The following is an 18,778-nucleotide window of genomic DNA, read 5'->3' as shown; positions in this document are numbered from 1 at the left end:
GACTGTTTATAAGTAGCTCTGCAGCAGAAAACCTGTATGCTGAATGGCAGAAAGAAATAAGATGAGGCATGGGGGTGGCAGGGTGATAAAATCAGTAGCTGCTGATAAAGAAATATGGTGACAATTTGTAACAATGGGTTACTGCTTTAGTTCTTAGATGTTATAGAGTAAATGGGGAGTTGCTTATTATTTTGATATCGCAAGCAACTGTTGCTATTTCTTCAAAAAAAAAAAAAAAGGAAGAACAGCAAGTGTGGGGAATATTGTTTACTGTTAATCAACACATCTTAACCAAAGTTTTCACAATACTTGAATCTACATTTAAGTATACAATAGTCTCAATCACAAAAACCAAGCAGAACAATTAAACTACATAAGGCCTTAAAATTAGAAGCACAGTGTGTATTGTTGGAATATTACGTTGTTTACAAATAGGCTACATATAATTAAGCTCATTTTTCATAGTTTTATTCACACAAAATGCATTCAAGGGAAAGGCAACTTACAAAGTTTATTTTACTATGAGTTAATAGAAAAATGTCAACATTCTCTTCTTGCCCCTCTCCCCACCCCATCCAGGCACTATTAGTAAAATTTCCACACAACAGTCAAAAAACAATGAACTTTTACTCTAGACATCCAAAAGTAAGCCTGATCAGACAACTGCAAATTTGCAAATTGTTTATTACAAATATGGATAAACTTCCAGGTTCTTTCAATGAAGTACTGCATCTCTATGCAGTCAATGTTTAAAACCACATTGTCCACAAAGCCTTCTAGATTCTAAAAGTCTTACTGGTTGCAAAGAAGTACTTAGTGGCCTTAGTAGCAATCACGTGAATGGTATTTGCATTATAACAATGATAACTTGAGGCATTATTTTAGCTATATTAGGACTGCTTAAATGAGTGGGTAAATTTGTTTAACCTGAAGGGTAAGGCACAACACAAGAACAAAACAACTAAAGTAAAACTAAGCACAAAAGATATGAAAAATATGGAAAAAGATAGATCTATATTGACCCCCTCCCCCTATAACAGGGCATGGATCATTTCCAGTGACTCTCTATTCTTATTACACACATTAGTATTTCCTCAAATTTCATGGCTATTAGATTTTTACAGAACAACTGCTTAGAAGACTGGTTTTTAATTTACACCTGTGCAACAGAGTAAGTCACAGTACATTTTGAGATGTTTAAAAAATATTTATAAACTTGGTTTTGATATGCTAAAGCATTTGGCAACACTTTTACAGCATTTGATTTTATATAATTAAAATTTCATACAGTACTCCTTGTGATTTTTTTTTTGTACATCTAAGAAGAAAAAACATCACACAAAGTAATATGAACTGCCAAGCTTGACTGCATGATCATGTAATTCCAGTTTATAATACTGGCATTAAAACCTTCATTAATTATGTTGACAAATCATTACCTGTACATTTAATGAAGGCAATCAAGATGATTTGAAAACACAACCTTCAGGTTTTATGTTATGTATTTATCGAGGCGTGCAGCTCTGCAGTGAAATGAAAAAGCATGTAAATACATGAAGAAAATTACAAGTTCACCAGTTCCTGTGATACAAACTGTTTTAGTCTTTCAAGGTACTGTCCATAGAGTTCCACATCATTATGGCCCGCTCCTTCTACCCACAGTGGTTCTACAGGTCTCTGGCAACGCTCAAATAATGCTAGGCCATGTGAAAAGTCAATTACTTCATCTTCAGTCCCATGGATTATTAACACAGGAGATGTTATTTTAGAAATTTTGTCAATGCTGTAAGAAAAAGATTGTATCTATGAACACAGTAAGCTTTATTAAATCTTTTTGAAGGAGCAGACTGTTAATTTCACTTTTTAATTACATATTGTAGTTTTAATTATTTGATTCTGAAGTTGTTTAAACCATTAGAAAATTAGATATTATCAACACCCTGGAAGCCACTACATGTAAAGCCACACAGAACGGAAAAACACTACTGGAAACTATTAGGATCAAATAACAGAGCAATCCATCTAAGAGTGGTATGTATTACCATGTTCACTTCAGAAAAAAATCAAAGTCACTGGACTGATGAAAATATTACTTCAGAGTTTTTCAGTAAAAAAGTGCTTGTCAACAGAATTTTAGCACTTAAAGTCTGATCATATATGGGGAAAAAGTCTTTGAAGTGAGATGCTCAAAATACTAGTAATTCTTTGAGACAAGTGTACCAGTTTGTAATGGTCAACTAGTGGCATAGTTCTGAAACACGACAGGAATTTCCTTCAGTTAAAGTTGACTTAGTTTGCCAGTCTTTGCTACTTACAGAAATATATGCAAAAGACTGTGTTCAGTTGCCCAGATTAACAATTCACTGAACTAGAACTGCTTGTTAGAATTAGTGATATTAGGGGTTACATATAGGAAAACTGATCACTTCTTTAACAGATACCCACTGAAATGATTAGAGATGTGAAAAACCTAGATTTACAAAGTTCTGCAAACTCCTTCAAATCAAATGATCCTCATTGTTGTTATTAACTCTGATTTTTCTCCAACTGTTTTTTTAAACCTTTGAAAGAAATTTCAGACAGTTTTCCGTATTACTTGTTTCCCTAGTCTAAAACTTCTGTAATAGAGAATGCATGCAGAATAAAAAAAAATCCTAAACTTACTTCGGGAATGCATCAAAGCAGTAGGTCTTCTTCGTATCAGGAAAAGCTACTCGCATTCCTGAGGTCAGTGGAGAATGAAGAATTACAGCAGCACTTTCATACCTAGCAGCAAGATCCACAGATGGTACTGTTCCTATACTCTGGCCATATATAATCACATTTTCAGGGCGGATTCCATACCTAGAAAATTTAAAATGTTAACAAAAATTACATATAAAGTGAAACAGACAAAACTGCAACCGCACAGCAAAGAAAAAAAAGCATTTCTGAAGATGAAAATTTCCTGAAGAGGCAAAACTATGAAACAGGAGGTGGTAGAACAACAAGCAAGTATATTCTATAACATTCTGACTTAAAGGGACAATTATTTACTCTCCATTTCCATTATTTTTTTTTGTCTTATGCCTCACTGATACTGAAACATGGCTTTATTTTTTTCAAACATGGATTTGTGAATGCAGTTCTGACTTGTATACTAGTTGAAAGGCTTTACTGTAACTCTAGTGGACCTACAACAAAAACCTAATTAGACCCTTACTAGCTCTATGGTTATCATCAAATGGAGCATAGTCAACTCTGCAAAAATTTGGTTGGCTTTTCTCTTCCGATACCTGATAAAAACTGCAATCCTGTAACATTGCTCAGCAATTTAGTGTGACCTAAAGCATGCCCATACAGACAGTGGTCAAAACATACATTTTATGTAATAGCTGAGATGCTTCTTTCTTATCACAGTTGATTTGACATGCAAGCTAGCAAGAGGAATACCCAACCTAACCCACAATTATGACAGTCCAATAAGCACTACAAATTTAAAAAGTCAAAACCTCCCCTCCTAGTAAAATGAAAACACTAATTCTTTTTGTAATTAACCAAGGTAAACAAAAGAGTCATGAAACATCTAGTTAACACTTATACAGATCAGATTGAATATATTTTTCTGCATTAGTGTGGATACAAAGAGTAGCTGGTTCCCAAGTAACACAGGAAAAGCCTCTAAGCAGAACGCTATGCTGGCAAGAGCAGTGTCCACAGTGGAAGTGAGCTGATCTTCACTAAGAAAGTACTCTTAATGAAGATTCAGACTGCAGAAGTGTATCTACCTGGGTACCTTTTCTTAAGTTATTTGGGAAAGGAGGTACCTTAAATAGGAAGAGATACTGCACTGCATTACAAAAAAAAAAAAAAGTCAAACACTGTTCTCACGTATTATCAGAAGTTTGTTCAGGCTAGTCTAACTCAGAAACCTAACACCACTGTGGAACAGCATGAGGCAAGTTTAACATTTGTCACCTGACTATAATCCTAAGACTGACAATCAACTGTTTTCCGTTGAAGCAAAGTGCAATCATTACCTCTCCTATATTAAACACATGCATCTTTTCTGTCAAAGCTATATAACAACAATCATAGCCACAAAGGAGTTCCCAAATTAGTACATTTTGCATACCTTCAGAAAAGCCAGGGTAACAGAAGTAATAAAAAATTGACCAGTATCTTATAAACACGGCTAATAACTTATCTGTCCATATCTTATAAACTGTATAGGTCAAACAATAAAATCAGTAAAGTCTAAAAGCCTCAAAATCAGGAATATTAGGAAAAAAAGATGTTTCACATGTAACAATACATTCAAATTACCAACCAACAAAACCAAAAATTCACAAGTACTTTTCAATAAGTCAGAAAACATGCCCTGTGTGTTACATCAGTATGTAATAATCAGTTAATTTAAAAAAAAAAAAAATCTGGGAAGATTTCAACAAAAACAAAATCACATTTAAGTATTACTAAAATGTAAATATCACTAGCAGAACTCATTATGCACCCCAATACACTTTCTAAATTGGGGCTAAAATCCACTGCTCACAGCTTACATTGTCTAATTAACTATTCACCTATTTATTTAAATTGTATTCTGCTAGAGGAAAACATAAAAGCTGTAAAAGTACTAGCACAGATACATTAATAGAAATCTATCTGTATCATGACTACTTAATTATTATCAGCATTTCCTACAAAGAGTTTCTAGGATCATAATTAAATTAAAAGTCCTAAAACAGTAGGACTCAAACATCAGCCTGGAACTACAGGCAAGCTCTCCACCTCACAAAAGTTCTCAGAGAATAAAAAAACCTCAAATATTCTAATTAACAAAGATTTTCTCAAAATTCCAACACACAAAAAATATAATAAATTAAAGCTTTGAAACCAAAACAAATATAAGGTCTCCACTATTTCTGTATCTCTTCTGAAACACTGGAGAACAGCCTAGCACCTATCCTTTTACAATTGATCTCCCAGTTCAAAGTAATTCAAATCACACTTGTCCATTCTGAAAGTACAGTATAGCCTTCTATCCCTTTCATATAATGTGAACAAAGCTCACATAATACCTGACACGGCATCATTAGCATGGCATGGAGTTTGCACAGCACATTATGATATAATAGTCCTCAAATAAAAAAAATCTTGCAAATTATCACACTCACTTTTCCTCAGGTATTAAGTTTTACAAGATGCAGGCCATTGCACAGAAATTTAAAGCAAAACTTTAAAATATATTTTGGAGTATATATTCTCCTCTTTCTCATTAATCTTCCCCCTATTTTTGGATCCAAATCCTTCAGCCTAAAGATAGCTAATTGTTAGCTACAAAAAGTAATCTAGGAAAAGTTTTTACTATATTTGGATTAAAGTAATCCTTTCTCTATCACAGACAAACAGATTGCCTTCACAGCACCCACCAGAAACTATTTGGTTTGCAGTCTGGAAACTAAAATAGTGAAACCAGTCACCGAAAGTGCTTCAAAGCAGACTTTTGAATATTCTGGCTTGAAGACCAAAACAAAACAAGAAGTTTGAAAATCAGAGAACAACATCTGCTGTGTCTGTCTGCAGTCTTTCCTCTTCTCTTGAACAGGCTTCTGAAAAGTTCGGGAAAAAGGAAGAGCCCAACTGTCCCTCAGCTCCTCTCTCCTGAAAGTATCACCTTCCAATCTAAAATGGAAGAATTTTTGAAAAGATAACTATTGGTAAATTCCCTAGGCATAATATCCATCTACTCCTCCTTTTAACAGTCCGGTAAACTTCAGGTAAACTCCAAGAAGTTTGGTAGAAAATTATTAGTTGACTACACACCTGGTCTCCCAAATGAGGAAGTGTCAGATCAAGAGAAAAAGTGGCAGTAATATTGTTCTCTTAATCAGTGCCTTAGAATTACATGCCATCCTGAGGAAGGAGAACATGACAGTTAGAGAGCCATATGCTGTAAGCAGCTGTTTTGGTGACAAGAGCTCAAAGACGTGCTGTAAAAACTGTTGATATCTTTGAAAGCTCATTATATTAATCATAGAAGTAATGTAAACACTATTGTCTACTCAAGCAATCTTAGATAACTTGTGACAGAATAGACAGGCCTTCAGTTTGGTGGTGGTGGTAATGGTGGGGTTTTCATGTGGTTTGTTTTTTGGTTTTTGGTTTTGTTTTTTTTTTTTTTTTTAAGCCATAATCACCAGAAAGAATCTTGGAACAAAATCGTAAAAGTAGCTGTGCGCAGATGTACCTTCTCAGAGAGAGCACTCTTCCTCAGGGACAAGCTATTCTGGACTGAATCTGGCATAAAATTTAGATAGCTACTTTCCACAGTTTAAAGGCTGCCCACAACATTTTTGTCTTTCCCACAGCAACTGAGATTTCAACTCCTTTCCACACCTGATTCATCCTTTATGTTCATGCACCTAAGTGCTACCTGACTGGAAAGCACATGGAACTTGAAAAGCAGTTTTTACATAGAACTAAATGTACCTCTGTTGACATAAGCTTGCTAGCATCCACACAGAGTGTCTGAGCACTCACAAACTTCTGCCCTATCATCACACTAAAGGTACAGGTTAATGTCACTACAAAGCTAAGCTGTCGCCAAACAGTAGAGAACCACTTTCCTATTTTCAGCCACATGCTTCCCCTCATTGGGCTTCACCAACTAGTTTAGGAAACTAAATTAATCTCTTCTGGGAGTAGGGGAGCAACTACTTTTCCTTCTCCTTTGTGCTGGCTGTCTTCAGGACCAGGCAAGAAATGACATGCCACTGGTGGGTTAAAGGAAGAAGGAAGCCAATAAATTGTTGTAACTGTACTACCAGACCACTCCCTAGAATCAGGGCCCAAGATAACACTAACGAAGCCACTATTCTCTTCTGAGAGCCTGTATATGCTGATCAGATATAGATGGTCTCATGTAAAAGAAGCACTCATGAACACTCCTGCCTGATCTTTTCAGCTTCTGGCAGGAAAAGAACTGCTAAACAACAATCACATGTTCTTTTTTTCCCCCTTGTGATAAACTTCACAATGTGTTGAGCAGAAACACTTTCACCATTTCCACTTTGTTTCTATCGCTGTAACAAGATCTTTTCTGCACTTTGCTAAACACTTATCTTAGTAGCAGTCCACCTCTTTTCCACTCCTCCCTCCTCCTTTTTTTCTTTTCACAGAATCATAAAACAGTTTGGGTTGTAAGACGATCTAGGCCAGCCCGCTCCATAGGCAGAGACATCCTTCATTAAAATAGGTTGCTCAAAGTCCCATCTGAACCTGCTTTGAAAACTAATTGGATATACACCATATATCACTTACACATATATACACCGTATATCACTTACACTGGATATTCATCATATTATATACTTTCATTGGAGATATATATCACGTTACCATGATGTGCAATATGCAAACTACAAAATACACGGCTGGTTGTAACAAATGGTTTTTGATTTTGTTTTATTTTTTTTTTAAACTTCAGTTACCTTTAACAACCAAATACTAACTGAAATTACCATACTATACTTGCAGGCTGTTAGAGTACCTGCCATTTTGCCCTTGATACACCTAAGGGAGGTATTTTTTTACTGCTGAACTACTGCTGTTAATCTAGAGGACTTACTCACTTTACAATAATAAAGTATCAGTAAAATCAACCTTAGAAGGGTACATTTTCAGTAGTACCTCTCAGGCTCACACTAATGAAGAAGTGCAACAGATGCTCTGAAGAGACTACTATTTGTGAAGGTACTGCAACACACACACTTAACCAACTGACAGCAGTGCCAGGAGCACATGGAACACAGGGGAACATCCTGAGGGAATTTTCAGTGCACATCTCAGAACCTCTTGTCATCATGCACATAACACACAAAATTACAGCTGCAAATTGCAGAACATAAAGGGCATGAACATCCTCCACACCTTTAACTATCAACATTCCAGGCCATGAAGAGCACATGTAGTAATCATGAAACTGCAGCTCCTCTGTCTCTCTCATGATGGTTTGACCTTTTCTAAACCTCACAATGCTACTGGTACATTTGTTTTACTGGCAAGATTTCTCTTCATGATAAGTTAAGCTACTTTTCCTTATCACTTTAAATACAAGGTCAATTTCTCTCCAAATATTCAAAGTTAAGGCACCTCATCTTCTAGAAAAAAAAAAAACCCTGAATTTGAATCAAAAAACCCCACAAACGTAATTTGTGAATTCTCAAAAGAACACTTTCAGCCAACACTCAAATAGATTTGATATTACTCCTGTATTTGGCTGTTTACCTTGACACATCAGTCTGATGGTGAGATTTACCCTTCAATTTTTCAATTATTATACAGTCCATGATAAGCAACAATGAAAAAGCTGTTTGGCTTCTTAAAGGTAAATCTGCTCATGAGGCAACTCTGGCAAGTCTTCAGGTTTCTGAATCAGTGCCACTTGCCCTGCATTTGCCTGGGGCTGGTTAAACCTTTCCACCATTGCTAGGGTGTCATCAAAAGCCTTCAGAGACCAGGACAGCAGAAACAGGCGTATCCCAAAGTGACTCCTGGCATTTCAACACTTTGTAGCTATGACAGTCAGAAGAAGAATGTCCTCGCTTGCAGCTTTTATATAGTTCCATGCACATGAATATGCAATAATGTGCAACTTTCCAAAACATGATGGCAGTGAATCACCTTGCCTTCTTCCACAGTCAACATCCACATGGATAGCTGCTTCCTATTAAAATACTCAAAGCAGGTAAAGAATAGGGACTGTTTATCTCTTCAGATCTGCTGCCAAATTAGCTTTCTGTATTCATTTACATGGATGATAATATTCACATACCCTTATGGCAACCGCTTTTAACAAAGAGGTGTTGGACCAACCTCGCCATCACCCTCAATACTAGTTCCAGGCTATTTCACCCTAGGTGTCCAGTCCCACTGGACAGTTGTGCTAATTTACAGATTACCAACTGGACTGTCCTTCCAAGATACAAAACCTAACACACCAACGTGTCTCCATCATAAGCAGCTGCGCTTACTGTAGAATGAAGTCCACATCAGCATTTCAATTACCCCAAAAACACCTCTTAATGCTGGGTTCTATGATCCGATTTCTCAGAATACGGAATGCAGGGGGCTGTGGGTGGCTGTGATCAATCTCCAACCAAGGTTATTTCTCCATTTTTTTCTTCATCCCATCACAATCTGTGAGGCACAGTTCAAAAGCCTAGGATCCCTTTCTTCTCTCATCCCATCACTATGAATTTCAAAGGCATCACAGCTATACTTACATCTACCCTGCAAACAATCCGCTGAATTAATTTGATTTTGCAGAACACTTACATTATAAATCATTAAAGATGGTGGCAGTGTAACACAGAACAGGGTATTCTAGAAAAGTGAATCAATGCTGCAGCAAATACTCAAAGGCTCCATTCTGGTCCAGATATTCATTAAGTATTCAAACACAGCTGAGCATTGTCTCAGGGCTCAAGAGAATATCATGGACTGGTAACCAAACTGTGTGAGCCAGTATATTCAGAGTCATGTGCTGAACTTCTCCATGCTACATTCAGCATTTGGATACAAGGATGAGACCAGGTCTGCCAATTGGAAAGCTGCTGAAAGTACCACAGTGGAAACTAGTAATAGCAACCACTTTCTAAGCAATAGAAAAAATTCAGTTCATATTTGTGAAATCTACACGTTAGGCAGACCAATCCAACCTCTATACACTCTACAGAATTATGTATTTCTAAAGAAGACTTTGACACAAAAAATAAACACAGACAGCAAATGGGATTGAAGTGAGGTCCTTGCTGAATGGAAGAGGAAAAAGCAGATAGATGTAGTATGTATTTAGAGTTTCTCTGCAACAGTGTCTGTTCAGCAGAGGGCATGTTCAGATGGGATATTATAATTAACAATCTTATTTGATTAGGGAAGGTACACTATGCGTTGTTCACAAATGGAGGCAAGAATTCAAGTTGCAGTCACATTTCCTTTTAGATTTTCAATCAGAAATTCATCAGCAGGAGAAAGAGACAATAACTACAAATTAATTCATAAAACAGAGACGGTAAACGGACATAAATAAATGATGAAGTTTCATCATCTATTTCTCTTCCATTCTGTGGTACATTTAAACAATTCAGACCGTCGTCCACTTTGTTCACAAACCATATGATGTTTTTGGTCAATGTTACTGGGAATCTCGCCTAACAGCAATCTTCCAGATCACTTAACTACAAATCACGGTCACCAGTGCACCTGTTGTCGCTCTTGGTTTACAGAACGGATGTCTAGATATATCTCAACTTTCTACTGTAATCAAAAGAAATGCCAAAACCTAATCGAATAACACAGTATGTGTGTTTTTGAATATATGAGGCTGAATACCTGTCCTCTGTGGTTGTGTGAGGTTTATAATAATAAGCGTTCCACCTACTTTAATATATGAATAAAGTATGCTTCTTTAAAAAGAAATATCACACCTTTGTTATGATGTAAAAGAAATGCAAGACAGTATGTGTATTTAAAAACACTGAAAAGGGATAATCTGCTCCAAATAGGAAAACAGTTAACTGATCAAGTTCTAAATTCACTGCAACAGTTACCAGGCTCCAGGATTTAAAGAGTCTTTACACATGCCCTTGCACTAAGTCACATCCCTGATATTATATTATTAAACAGTGTACTCAAGTTGCAATGATTGAAACATAACATGCTGCTCTACATTAAATTCAGGTTTTCACAGCTTTTTGGTGCAAATACACAATATGATGGGAGTTTTTTTAGTGAACAGCTATTCTTATGATCACATAGTATTTTAAAAAATAATCTTTCTGTAGTTTGGGTACTTGCAACACAAGAAGAATATTGCTCTAAATGGAACAAACCATGGTGAAAATTGCTCTCAAATTTAAGAAGTGGGTTTTCAGTGCTGCATTTATTTGGTGCCTAGGATTCTTACCTGTATCAGATTACCTCCAGAGTCTTCCATCTTACTAATTTATCTCCCTAAAACCAGAGGCTTAGAACACAGAAATCACTGAAACAACATCCTTCAAATTGCATTTTTTTCCTTGTCCAGTTTTAATCTATTTGAGCTAACACCACTGACTCAAATTCTTGGTTTTTTGTTCCCACCATAAATGTATTTACACAGATCAATTACAACCTCTCCCACACATCATATATTATTAAGATAAAAACACCTTTTTGTTTTATATAGAAAGCTATCTTTGGAAATGCTGTAGCTGCTAGTTTGAATTCTGAAACAAAGGTGGTCTAAACACCATACAGAGTCTCACTAGGTTCTCTTATAACAGCTTTTCCACTGTCACTCCCCACAAAAAAAAGTAGGTGATGGAATTACCTGAAAAAGCAACCTGCATTTTCTGTCACCCACATCACACCAGTTATCAGGGAATCAATTATTATAGGTTTTTTCTATCTTCTGAGATTTCCAGCTGAGAGGATCCTGAGAGGATCCCAGGCTGTGACAATAAGGATTATCTTCTAATCATTCAAGAGTGAAACATACCTTATTAAATTTCATCCCATTTCAATTTTTCTCATGTAACAGTACTATATACTCATCCTGCTCAATACTGACAATGCCTTCAGCATAATGCACCATTGATCAGCTTGGATATGAATCCATTAATCCTAAAATACAGCATTTCTGTTTAAACTACTAATGCCGAGTAAGTACAACCATTTGAAAAGCATGCTGTAAAAGAAAAATGGCAACTAATGTCTTACCTTGTCCTAAGAGCCACCCAAGCAGCATCAATGTCAGCATACAAATTCTTCTCTGTTGGCTTCCCAGAACTTGCACCATATCCAGAATAATCATATGAGAATATGTTGCAATTAATCCGTGAACCCAGTCCTATGTAAAAGCTGCTCATCTGACCTAGGTCAACAGCATTTCCATGTGAGAAGAGCAAAGTATACTTGGCGTTAGGTGAGCAACGCACAAACATACAGGCAATCCTGTTACCTTTACTTGTTCTAGTCATGAAGCACTCAATGGCATCTTTTTCTCTAGAAGAATATTGCCAGTCTGCTCGCTCAGAGAGATGTAAAGTCCAGCGACTACCACTCTCATCACACATCAGTGTGTACGTGGGATCAGGAGGCAAGAATGCCAGTTTGGAAGCAATTTTCCCTGGGCATGGTGGACAACAGAACAGGCAACACAGTTCACTAAAGGAAAGATTATTCATCTTCTAGTCTGAAACAGGAAGAGAGAATGGTATCAGTTTCTAGATCCTATATAAAAAAAAAAAGAAAAAATAAAAACTCATGGAAAATGTAAACGTGACCTCTCTAGAAAATAATACATAATTTTAGTGGAAACATTTCACAAAACACAGATTTAAATATATATGTAAATTTCTATATAATAGCTTATTTGATATTATTAGCTACTTTAGAATGGGCATATTATTAAAGAAAGGTGATAACTCTAAAGCCCCGCCAGATATTAAAACTAAAATATGATTACCCAGGGAAAGAACAAGCATTAGTTATGGAGTTTCTCTGGAAGAAATTAAGGCCCTCATCTTAAGCTATTAAGAGAAATGTTCATCCCATTGACAAATACATATAAAGAACAATTAAAATATGTTGCAGTGTTTGCAGGATACTAAGGCTATGCAGATCTCTGCAGCAAAAAATCACAACAGTATTTCATAAATACAGAGAATATGTAATGCAATCATGAGTTACAGACTCCTGCAAGCAGTATCAGCAGTATGAAAGGTGCATGAAGGTCAAAACTTAGAAGGCAAAACAAGATGCTTCTGCTGGCTTAGCAAACACTGTAGACCTTCAGTAAACTAAAATCCAGCCATAAACTCTTCCTTGCTCCACATACTGGCTGCCATAAACATTTCCAAACCTTGTAAAGAAATTATTAGCTAAGGTTTCCTGTATTGTGCATAGGAATTGGGATTATATTAATGATATGACTATTTCTATTCTGTGCTTTACTAAAATAATCCCAAACCAAATGCTCTATGACAAATATTTGGCAAATCAATATAACCTATACTACCAATTCAAATAATTGGTTAACAGAGTGGAGAGGAGAAAAAAAAAAGTAAACACACATATACCTAAAGCAAGTAGGTAAAGATACAGTTGCCCTGAAAAGTAGGCATTGTGTCCTCTTAATTTACAGCAGGGATAAAAGAGGGGGAAAAAAATGTGACAATACTTTTTCTCAGAGGTAGGAAGACTGATGAAATCTTCCATGAGCCATGCTGGAAACCAGCACATTTAAGATAAGCATTTACACTACATTCCTTGTGTTAAGGCATCTGACATTTCATCTCAACTTAAACAAGTTTTCCATCCCAAATCTATCTACAGGTCTCAAGCTCAGTTCCTGCCAGGTCATGCAAACAGAAACACTCCTACGGTTTCATGTACCAGCTTTGACTGCTACATTCAAGTTTACAAACGTGAACAAAACAAGCTGATTTCTGATGTCCACAATCCCGTGTCATTTCAGAAATACCCATGTAATCCAATAATAAAATCTTACTGTTAACTAGAATACTGGGCAGTATTTAGATCCTATTTCAAAGTTTGTCCTCTAACTTGTATACAAGCATAGTTTTCATGCCTGTATAAATTTCTCTTTAGAAAAGTTTCAAGGACGCTGCTCTAAGAGCAGTTGAATATAGATCACAGAACTATCCGTATTTTGGATGTGTGAATGGTCTCTTCCCTGTGGTAGACTATGAATACGTACTGCATACAATGTTACATAGAGACTACTTATAGAGTAAGGCACAGCATAAGTCTGATAAACAACATGACCATTCTTGGAATACTACTTGTCTTTGTAGGGCACAAAACCCCATTTTTTTGCCAAGGCTGCTACAGCCAATTGCTTTCACCCCCAGTCTCTAGTTTTCTTCAATAGAGGGAAATCACAGATTCTTAGATATGACTGACCAACACTACCAATTTAGAGGAGATGGTAAGAAGGGTGTACTGATCACCTCCCATAAAAAGGTAGATTGTCTCTTAAATGAAGGTCCCAAATAAATGACCATATTTCTGCCAGCTAAAGAAACAACCACCTCATGTGTTTATGTAATCAGCATAAGTAGTCACTCAAATTTGGAATGGCTCATCTATTCCCTGTCAGGAGAGATTATCTGGACATAAAATTAAGTTTAATTTTAACCTGCAAGTCAGGACAAGAAATGGAGGAGGGGTCTTATGCACAAGAAAAACTCGACTTCTTTCCTTCTTTACTTCTCTTACAGCTGTGAGCACCAAAGGAGCCATTTATTTCACCTCTACATAGAAAGTTCATGTTTACAGCCCAGAGAAACTCATGTAATGCCTTAACAGGCTTTTTTTGCAAGAAGTGTTTATGACCTAGTATTCAACCACACTTCTATTTCTATAAGAAACTATTAAACTGATTTGTTCCAAGTAAATTTTCCCACCTTTTCAGAAAAGCTGAAGCCAAAAGCTAGATACTACAATTTACGGGGCGTGGGGGGTGGGGGTGCGGGGAAGCAGGGAGATATATATTATTTTATACGAAACATTTAGAACAATATGTACCTCCAAAATTAAGGTATAAATTGCCTGTTCTGCTCAGGAACAGGAGATTGCGCTCTCTTCCAGCATACCACAGCTGCACAATTTTTTACTTGATTCCCAATCCACTTGTCAGAATTAAAATAGGAGTTTACATTATTTATAACTATAAACAGCACACCAACACCACAAATATGATTTCACTCAGAAAATGTTTGCTATTTGTCAAAGTCATTTCAGAAAACTGAAAGCTGGCCTGTGGAATTCACACACAGGGCAGTACTGCACTAACCACAGTTAATCAGCTGAGGTGGTACTGTGCCCCAAGACAGCTTAAATGTGCTAAAAATGGGCTGTTGCCACATATGGCAAATGACTTATGCTAAGGACCATGGCTAAAGTCTTATTTCTCCCCTATACTAGATGTAATGTAGACTTCATATAATGTCCATTTAATCCAATGGAAACTCTGTCTACTGAAACTAAAGACTCTGATTCCAGAGTTGTTCCTGATCTAAATCACGGCTAGCAAAAACTCTTTTCTTTAAAACAAATACTTGTCCTTTCTTCACTCAGGAGAGCCAAGAAAAACAGCAGATCCCTAGCTTCACTAACTGAACAAATGTGACACAAAACACCTACTGAACTTCCTCAGGAGGATACCTGCAACTAAATGCAAACAATGTTTCCATTATACTGGAACTAGTTTGTCATTCATTGTATTCACATGAGTGTGTTCTTAACCTCCGGATCTGGAATTGAACCAGGATGTGACAGAGTCCCCAGGGTGTATAGAGTAATTCTGATATCACTGTTTAAAAGTTAACTGAATCAGCATTTCAGCCTAGTAGTTATTCACCAGATGTCATAATTTAACTTCAACAGGCATTATCTTTCCTCAAAAGGTATACTGCTCAGATACTTCAATGAGGGATTAAACTTAACATTAACTCCCCAATAGCGTTTTTTCTTTTAATGTCAAAAAACATGTAACATGATTTACTAATGATTCATCCAGCCAAAAATCATTACCATAAAAATTAAGTCACAAAACCCTCTTCATTTCACATCACCTAGCCTTAGTAAAAGCTTTAGACATCAACAGTCTCAAGAGACTGATTATTTTATTAAGTCTAAAATGTAATTTATAGAAAGTGAACACGGTATCACAAGTGAAATTGCATTTAAGATCACTCTAATAACAAATGGGCTTGATATATGCTTTATCTGGACTCTTACTGAAACCAGGGCAAAAGCAACACTGACCACAAATTACCTTAAGCATACAGTTCCACAAGTATGGATGAATAACTTTAATGGGAAGTCATTTGCATAAAATATGCTGTGAATACCTAAGTCATAATCTAACACCTTCTGAGCATGCATGATGTAAATCTCTGTGCTCATTACACTAGCACCTTCAGATGCGGAGTCCAACACATCCCAACAACATAACCATTTCACCTTCCACTTGTCATTTCAGTATTAATAAGGAAGCCAGTGCTGTTCTGTAAACACAGCTCCTAATGCTGGTAAAATCACTAACAACACAAAGAATATAATAAGTAAAATATATATATATCTCATTTAAAATCATATATATATGCATATATATATATATATCCTTTAAAATCACAACTCTGTGGAAGAAACTGTGGAAAACTGATATTGCACTACTATTACACCAAGAAGGGCTAAGAAATAAACCAGGTCCAAGTAGCATCATCCGCCCCGTCTGGGATAGCTTTTAAAAGAAAGTCCAGATTGTTTCATCAAATTTATCTCTTTCTCATGAATAAAAAAAGTAACACAGAAAATGACAAATGTAAACCTGCCCACAGGCAGTAATTTCAATCCATTCTTCGGCAATTAACCTTTTCATTAAGGCTGACAAGAAGAGAGGGAAAAAAGTCTATCTAATCTGAAAGAACACCTCAAATATTTATCTTGTGATTTCTAGGATAACACAAATGTAGTTCTTTCATATAAGCAATTATTTCTGTCCTCATGCCTCTGCAAATCATAACAAGAGAGTGGCTCCTATTGTTCACATCTTTGAGTACTTCACTACATATTAGTCTCAAAAGCCCAGCCCTTGCAAACACTTATCTAGAAATCTTACATTTACATTAAATATACATTATTCTAATTGTATATTTAAATTAAATTACCTATTTCATAGGAACTATTCAAGAGAACAAAGTCAAACTTGTAAATACAGCTGCTGGTTTGTAAATTTTAGTGATACTGTAACAGGCAAGATATTCAAATTGTCAGGGTTTTTTGCTTGTTGTTTGGGTGGGGTTTTTTTTAAATAATCATTTTTAATTATACACTGCTGAAATAAGAAACTCTAAAGTAGTTTCCCTCACTCTGTCACTGAACACAATGCAATGAAAACTTGAGTTCAAGCCACTACTGAAGCACTCATATTTATTTCAACATCTGCATTATATTAAAAATGAAACAGAAGGGTATGAACATCCTCCAACTACTTCAACAGTTAAAGCAACAAAATATTTAGTGGGAAAAAAAAAAATCAGTGTCCAATTAAGTATTATATAGAAACTAATAGAATTATTACAGAAGAATGCTCAGTAGGTCCAGAAAAGAACAGAGAAGTCTATTCAATAAGGAAAAAATCATACCAAGAAATACCACTAAGTAACTCTTTAAGGTAGTTTTCAAAGAGCAAAGCAATCTACCTAAAAACAAAGAAGCTTGGCAGGACCAAAACTTCATTTTGGTTAGTCTGATTTTAAACAAATAAACAGCTTTACTATTCTCACAATTTCTAGCAATATTATAAAGTGTAACTTGTGTGTAGAGACATTCTTCTTCTGCTGGTTACCTTGTATACCTTAAAAAGTAATGCCACAGTTGAAAAAAACTAAGGGAATACTGTAAACGCTGACAACTGAAAAATCTAGCCGTTCCTTCTCACCTAAAGAACAAACCAACGCTCTAAAGATCCCAGATCGACAACTGTGGGATTAAGTCGGATTACAAGATGTTTTGCATGCTCCAAGCAAGACTCTGCACCACGGACCTGCTCTGCTAAAGCTATCTGCACGCTGACAGGCACAGAAGCCCCCTTCCTGTATTTCAGCTGCATCAACCTGGTGCTTCACTGCACCAACCGGTCAATCGCGAACAAGCTTTTAAAACCTGTCTACGTTCAGACGGTACTATTTTGGTTGCTGCAGTCATGTATTTTTCTAGCTACCTTCTGGCCAAATACTTTAAAACTTTTAAATTAATAATCCCCGAGAACAATTTTAACGGCAGCGTCACTCCCACCACCAACATCAGAAGCTTAAGAAATACATTAAATCAGGCTCGCCAGAATTAAATGAACTCTTCAGGTGTCTGTATCTAAAAAGGACTTCGCAGAAGTCAACAACGTTGACACGGGAGGCACTATTTAGACCCGGTAAAAGCCAGAATTTAACAAGCGTTTAAAAAGTCAGCACGCCCGCTTCCCGAACAAAGGCGTCCACGGCAAGACCACGGAGCCGGGAGCCCCGGGGCAGAGCGCCCGCAGTACCTCGGGAGGCAGGCGACGCCCCGCCTCCGGTGCTGGGGGCACCGAGGGCGGCAGGGCAGAGGCGCCCGAGCCCACAGCGAGAAGGCGGGCAGGGGGGTTGCCGGGGCCAACACTCCCCTGCCCGGCTCGGGTCGGAGAGCCGACGCGTCGCCTCCCTCACCGAGGAAAAGCCGGTCCTGCCGCGGCCCTTCCCCTGCCCCACGCCACAGCCCCGGGAGGCGGGCCGCCACATGCCTGCCCCGGACGGAGGGCAGAGACGGCCGGACCTGCCGAGAGGCCGACTCGCCGCCACACCTCGGAAGCGGATCCTCGAACCGCAACCCCGCCGCCAGCGCCGAGCCGGAGCCGCGCCGGCTGCTCCCCACCGCCTCCTCACCACAGCTCGCCCGACCCCACCGCTGCCGCGGGGAGGAGAGCCCGTACCTGCGCCCGGCGCTCCGCTCGGCGGCGGCGCGCGCGCGGCCCCGCACCTGCCCAACCACCGCCGCTCGGGCGCCGGGCCGGCGGGGGAGGGGTGCCGGTTGTGCTGAGTAACGGTGCGGCAGCAGGCGGCTGTCAGCGCCCCGGCCAGCGCCCGCGGCCCCGCGGCAGAGAGCGGGCGGCCCCTGGAGAGCTGCTCCCCGCGCGGCCTAGGGGAACGGCGCCGGCCTCGCCTCGCCGAACGACTGCATCGGCCCCAGC

General features: G+C 37.9%; 1 protein-coding gene across 2 annotated transcripts; it reads right to left on the bottom strand.

Moving 5' to 3' along the window:
- Positions 1–252: 252 nt before the first annotated feature.
- ABHD17B (abhydrolase domain containing 17B, depalmitoylase) lies at positions 253–18,760 on the bottom strand. Of its 2 annotated transcripts, XM_074854981.1 has the most exons (5): positions 18,521–18,758; positions 11,984–12,217; positions 11,743–11,896; positions 2,665–2,844; positions 253–1,783 (listed from the first exon to the last, which is right to left on the bottom strand). In XM_074854981.1, exons 2-5 carry the CDS (start codon positions 12,207–12,209, stop codon positions 1,564–1,566), a joined length of 780 nt encoding a protein of 259 aa, XP_074711082.1. In that variant the 5' UTR covers positions 12,210–12,217; positions 18,521–18,758; the 3' UTR covers positions 253–1,563. The 2 variants fall into 2 exon arrangements, with proteins under 2 accessions (XP_074711082.1, XP_074711081.1); XM_074854980.1 differs by having other exon boundaries at positions 11,743–12,217; positions 18,521–18,760.
- Between the last annotated feature and the right edge of the window lie 18 nt (positions 18,761–18,778).

This window comes from Strix uralensis, chromosome Z, assembly GCF_047716275.1.
Source record: "Strix uralensis isolate ZFMK-TIS-50842 chromosome Z, bStrUra1, whole genome shotgun sequence".
NCBI lineage: Eukaryota > Metazoa > Chordata > Aves > Strigiformes > Strigidae > Strix > Strix uralensis.
The sequence above is the reverse complement of the archived record's forward strand: the minus strand, read 5'-3'. Positions and strand labels throughout refer to the sequence as shown.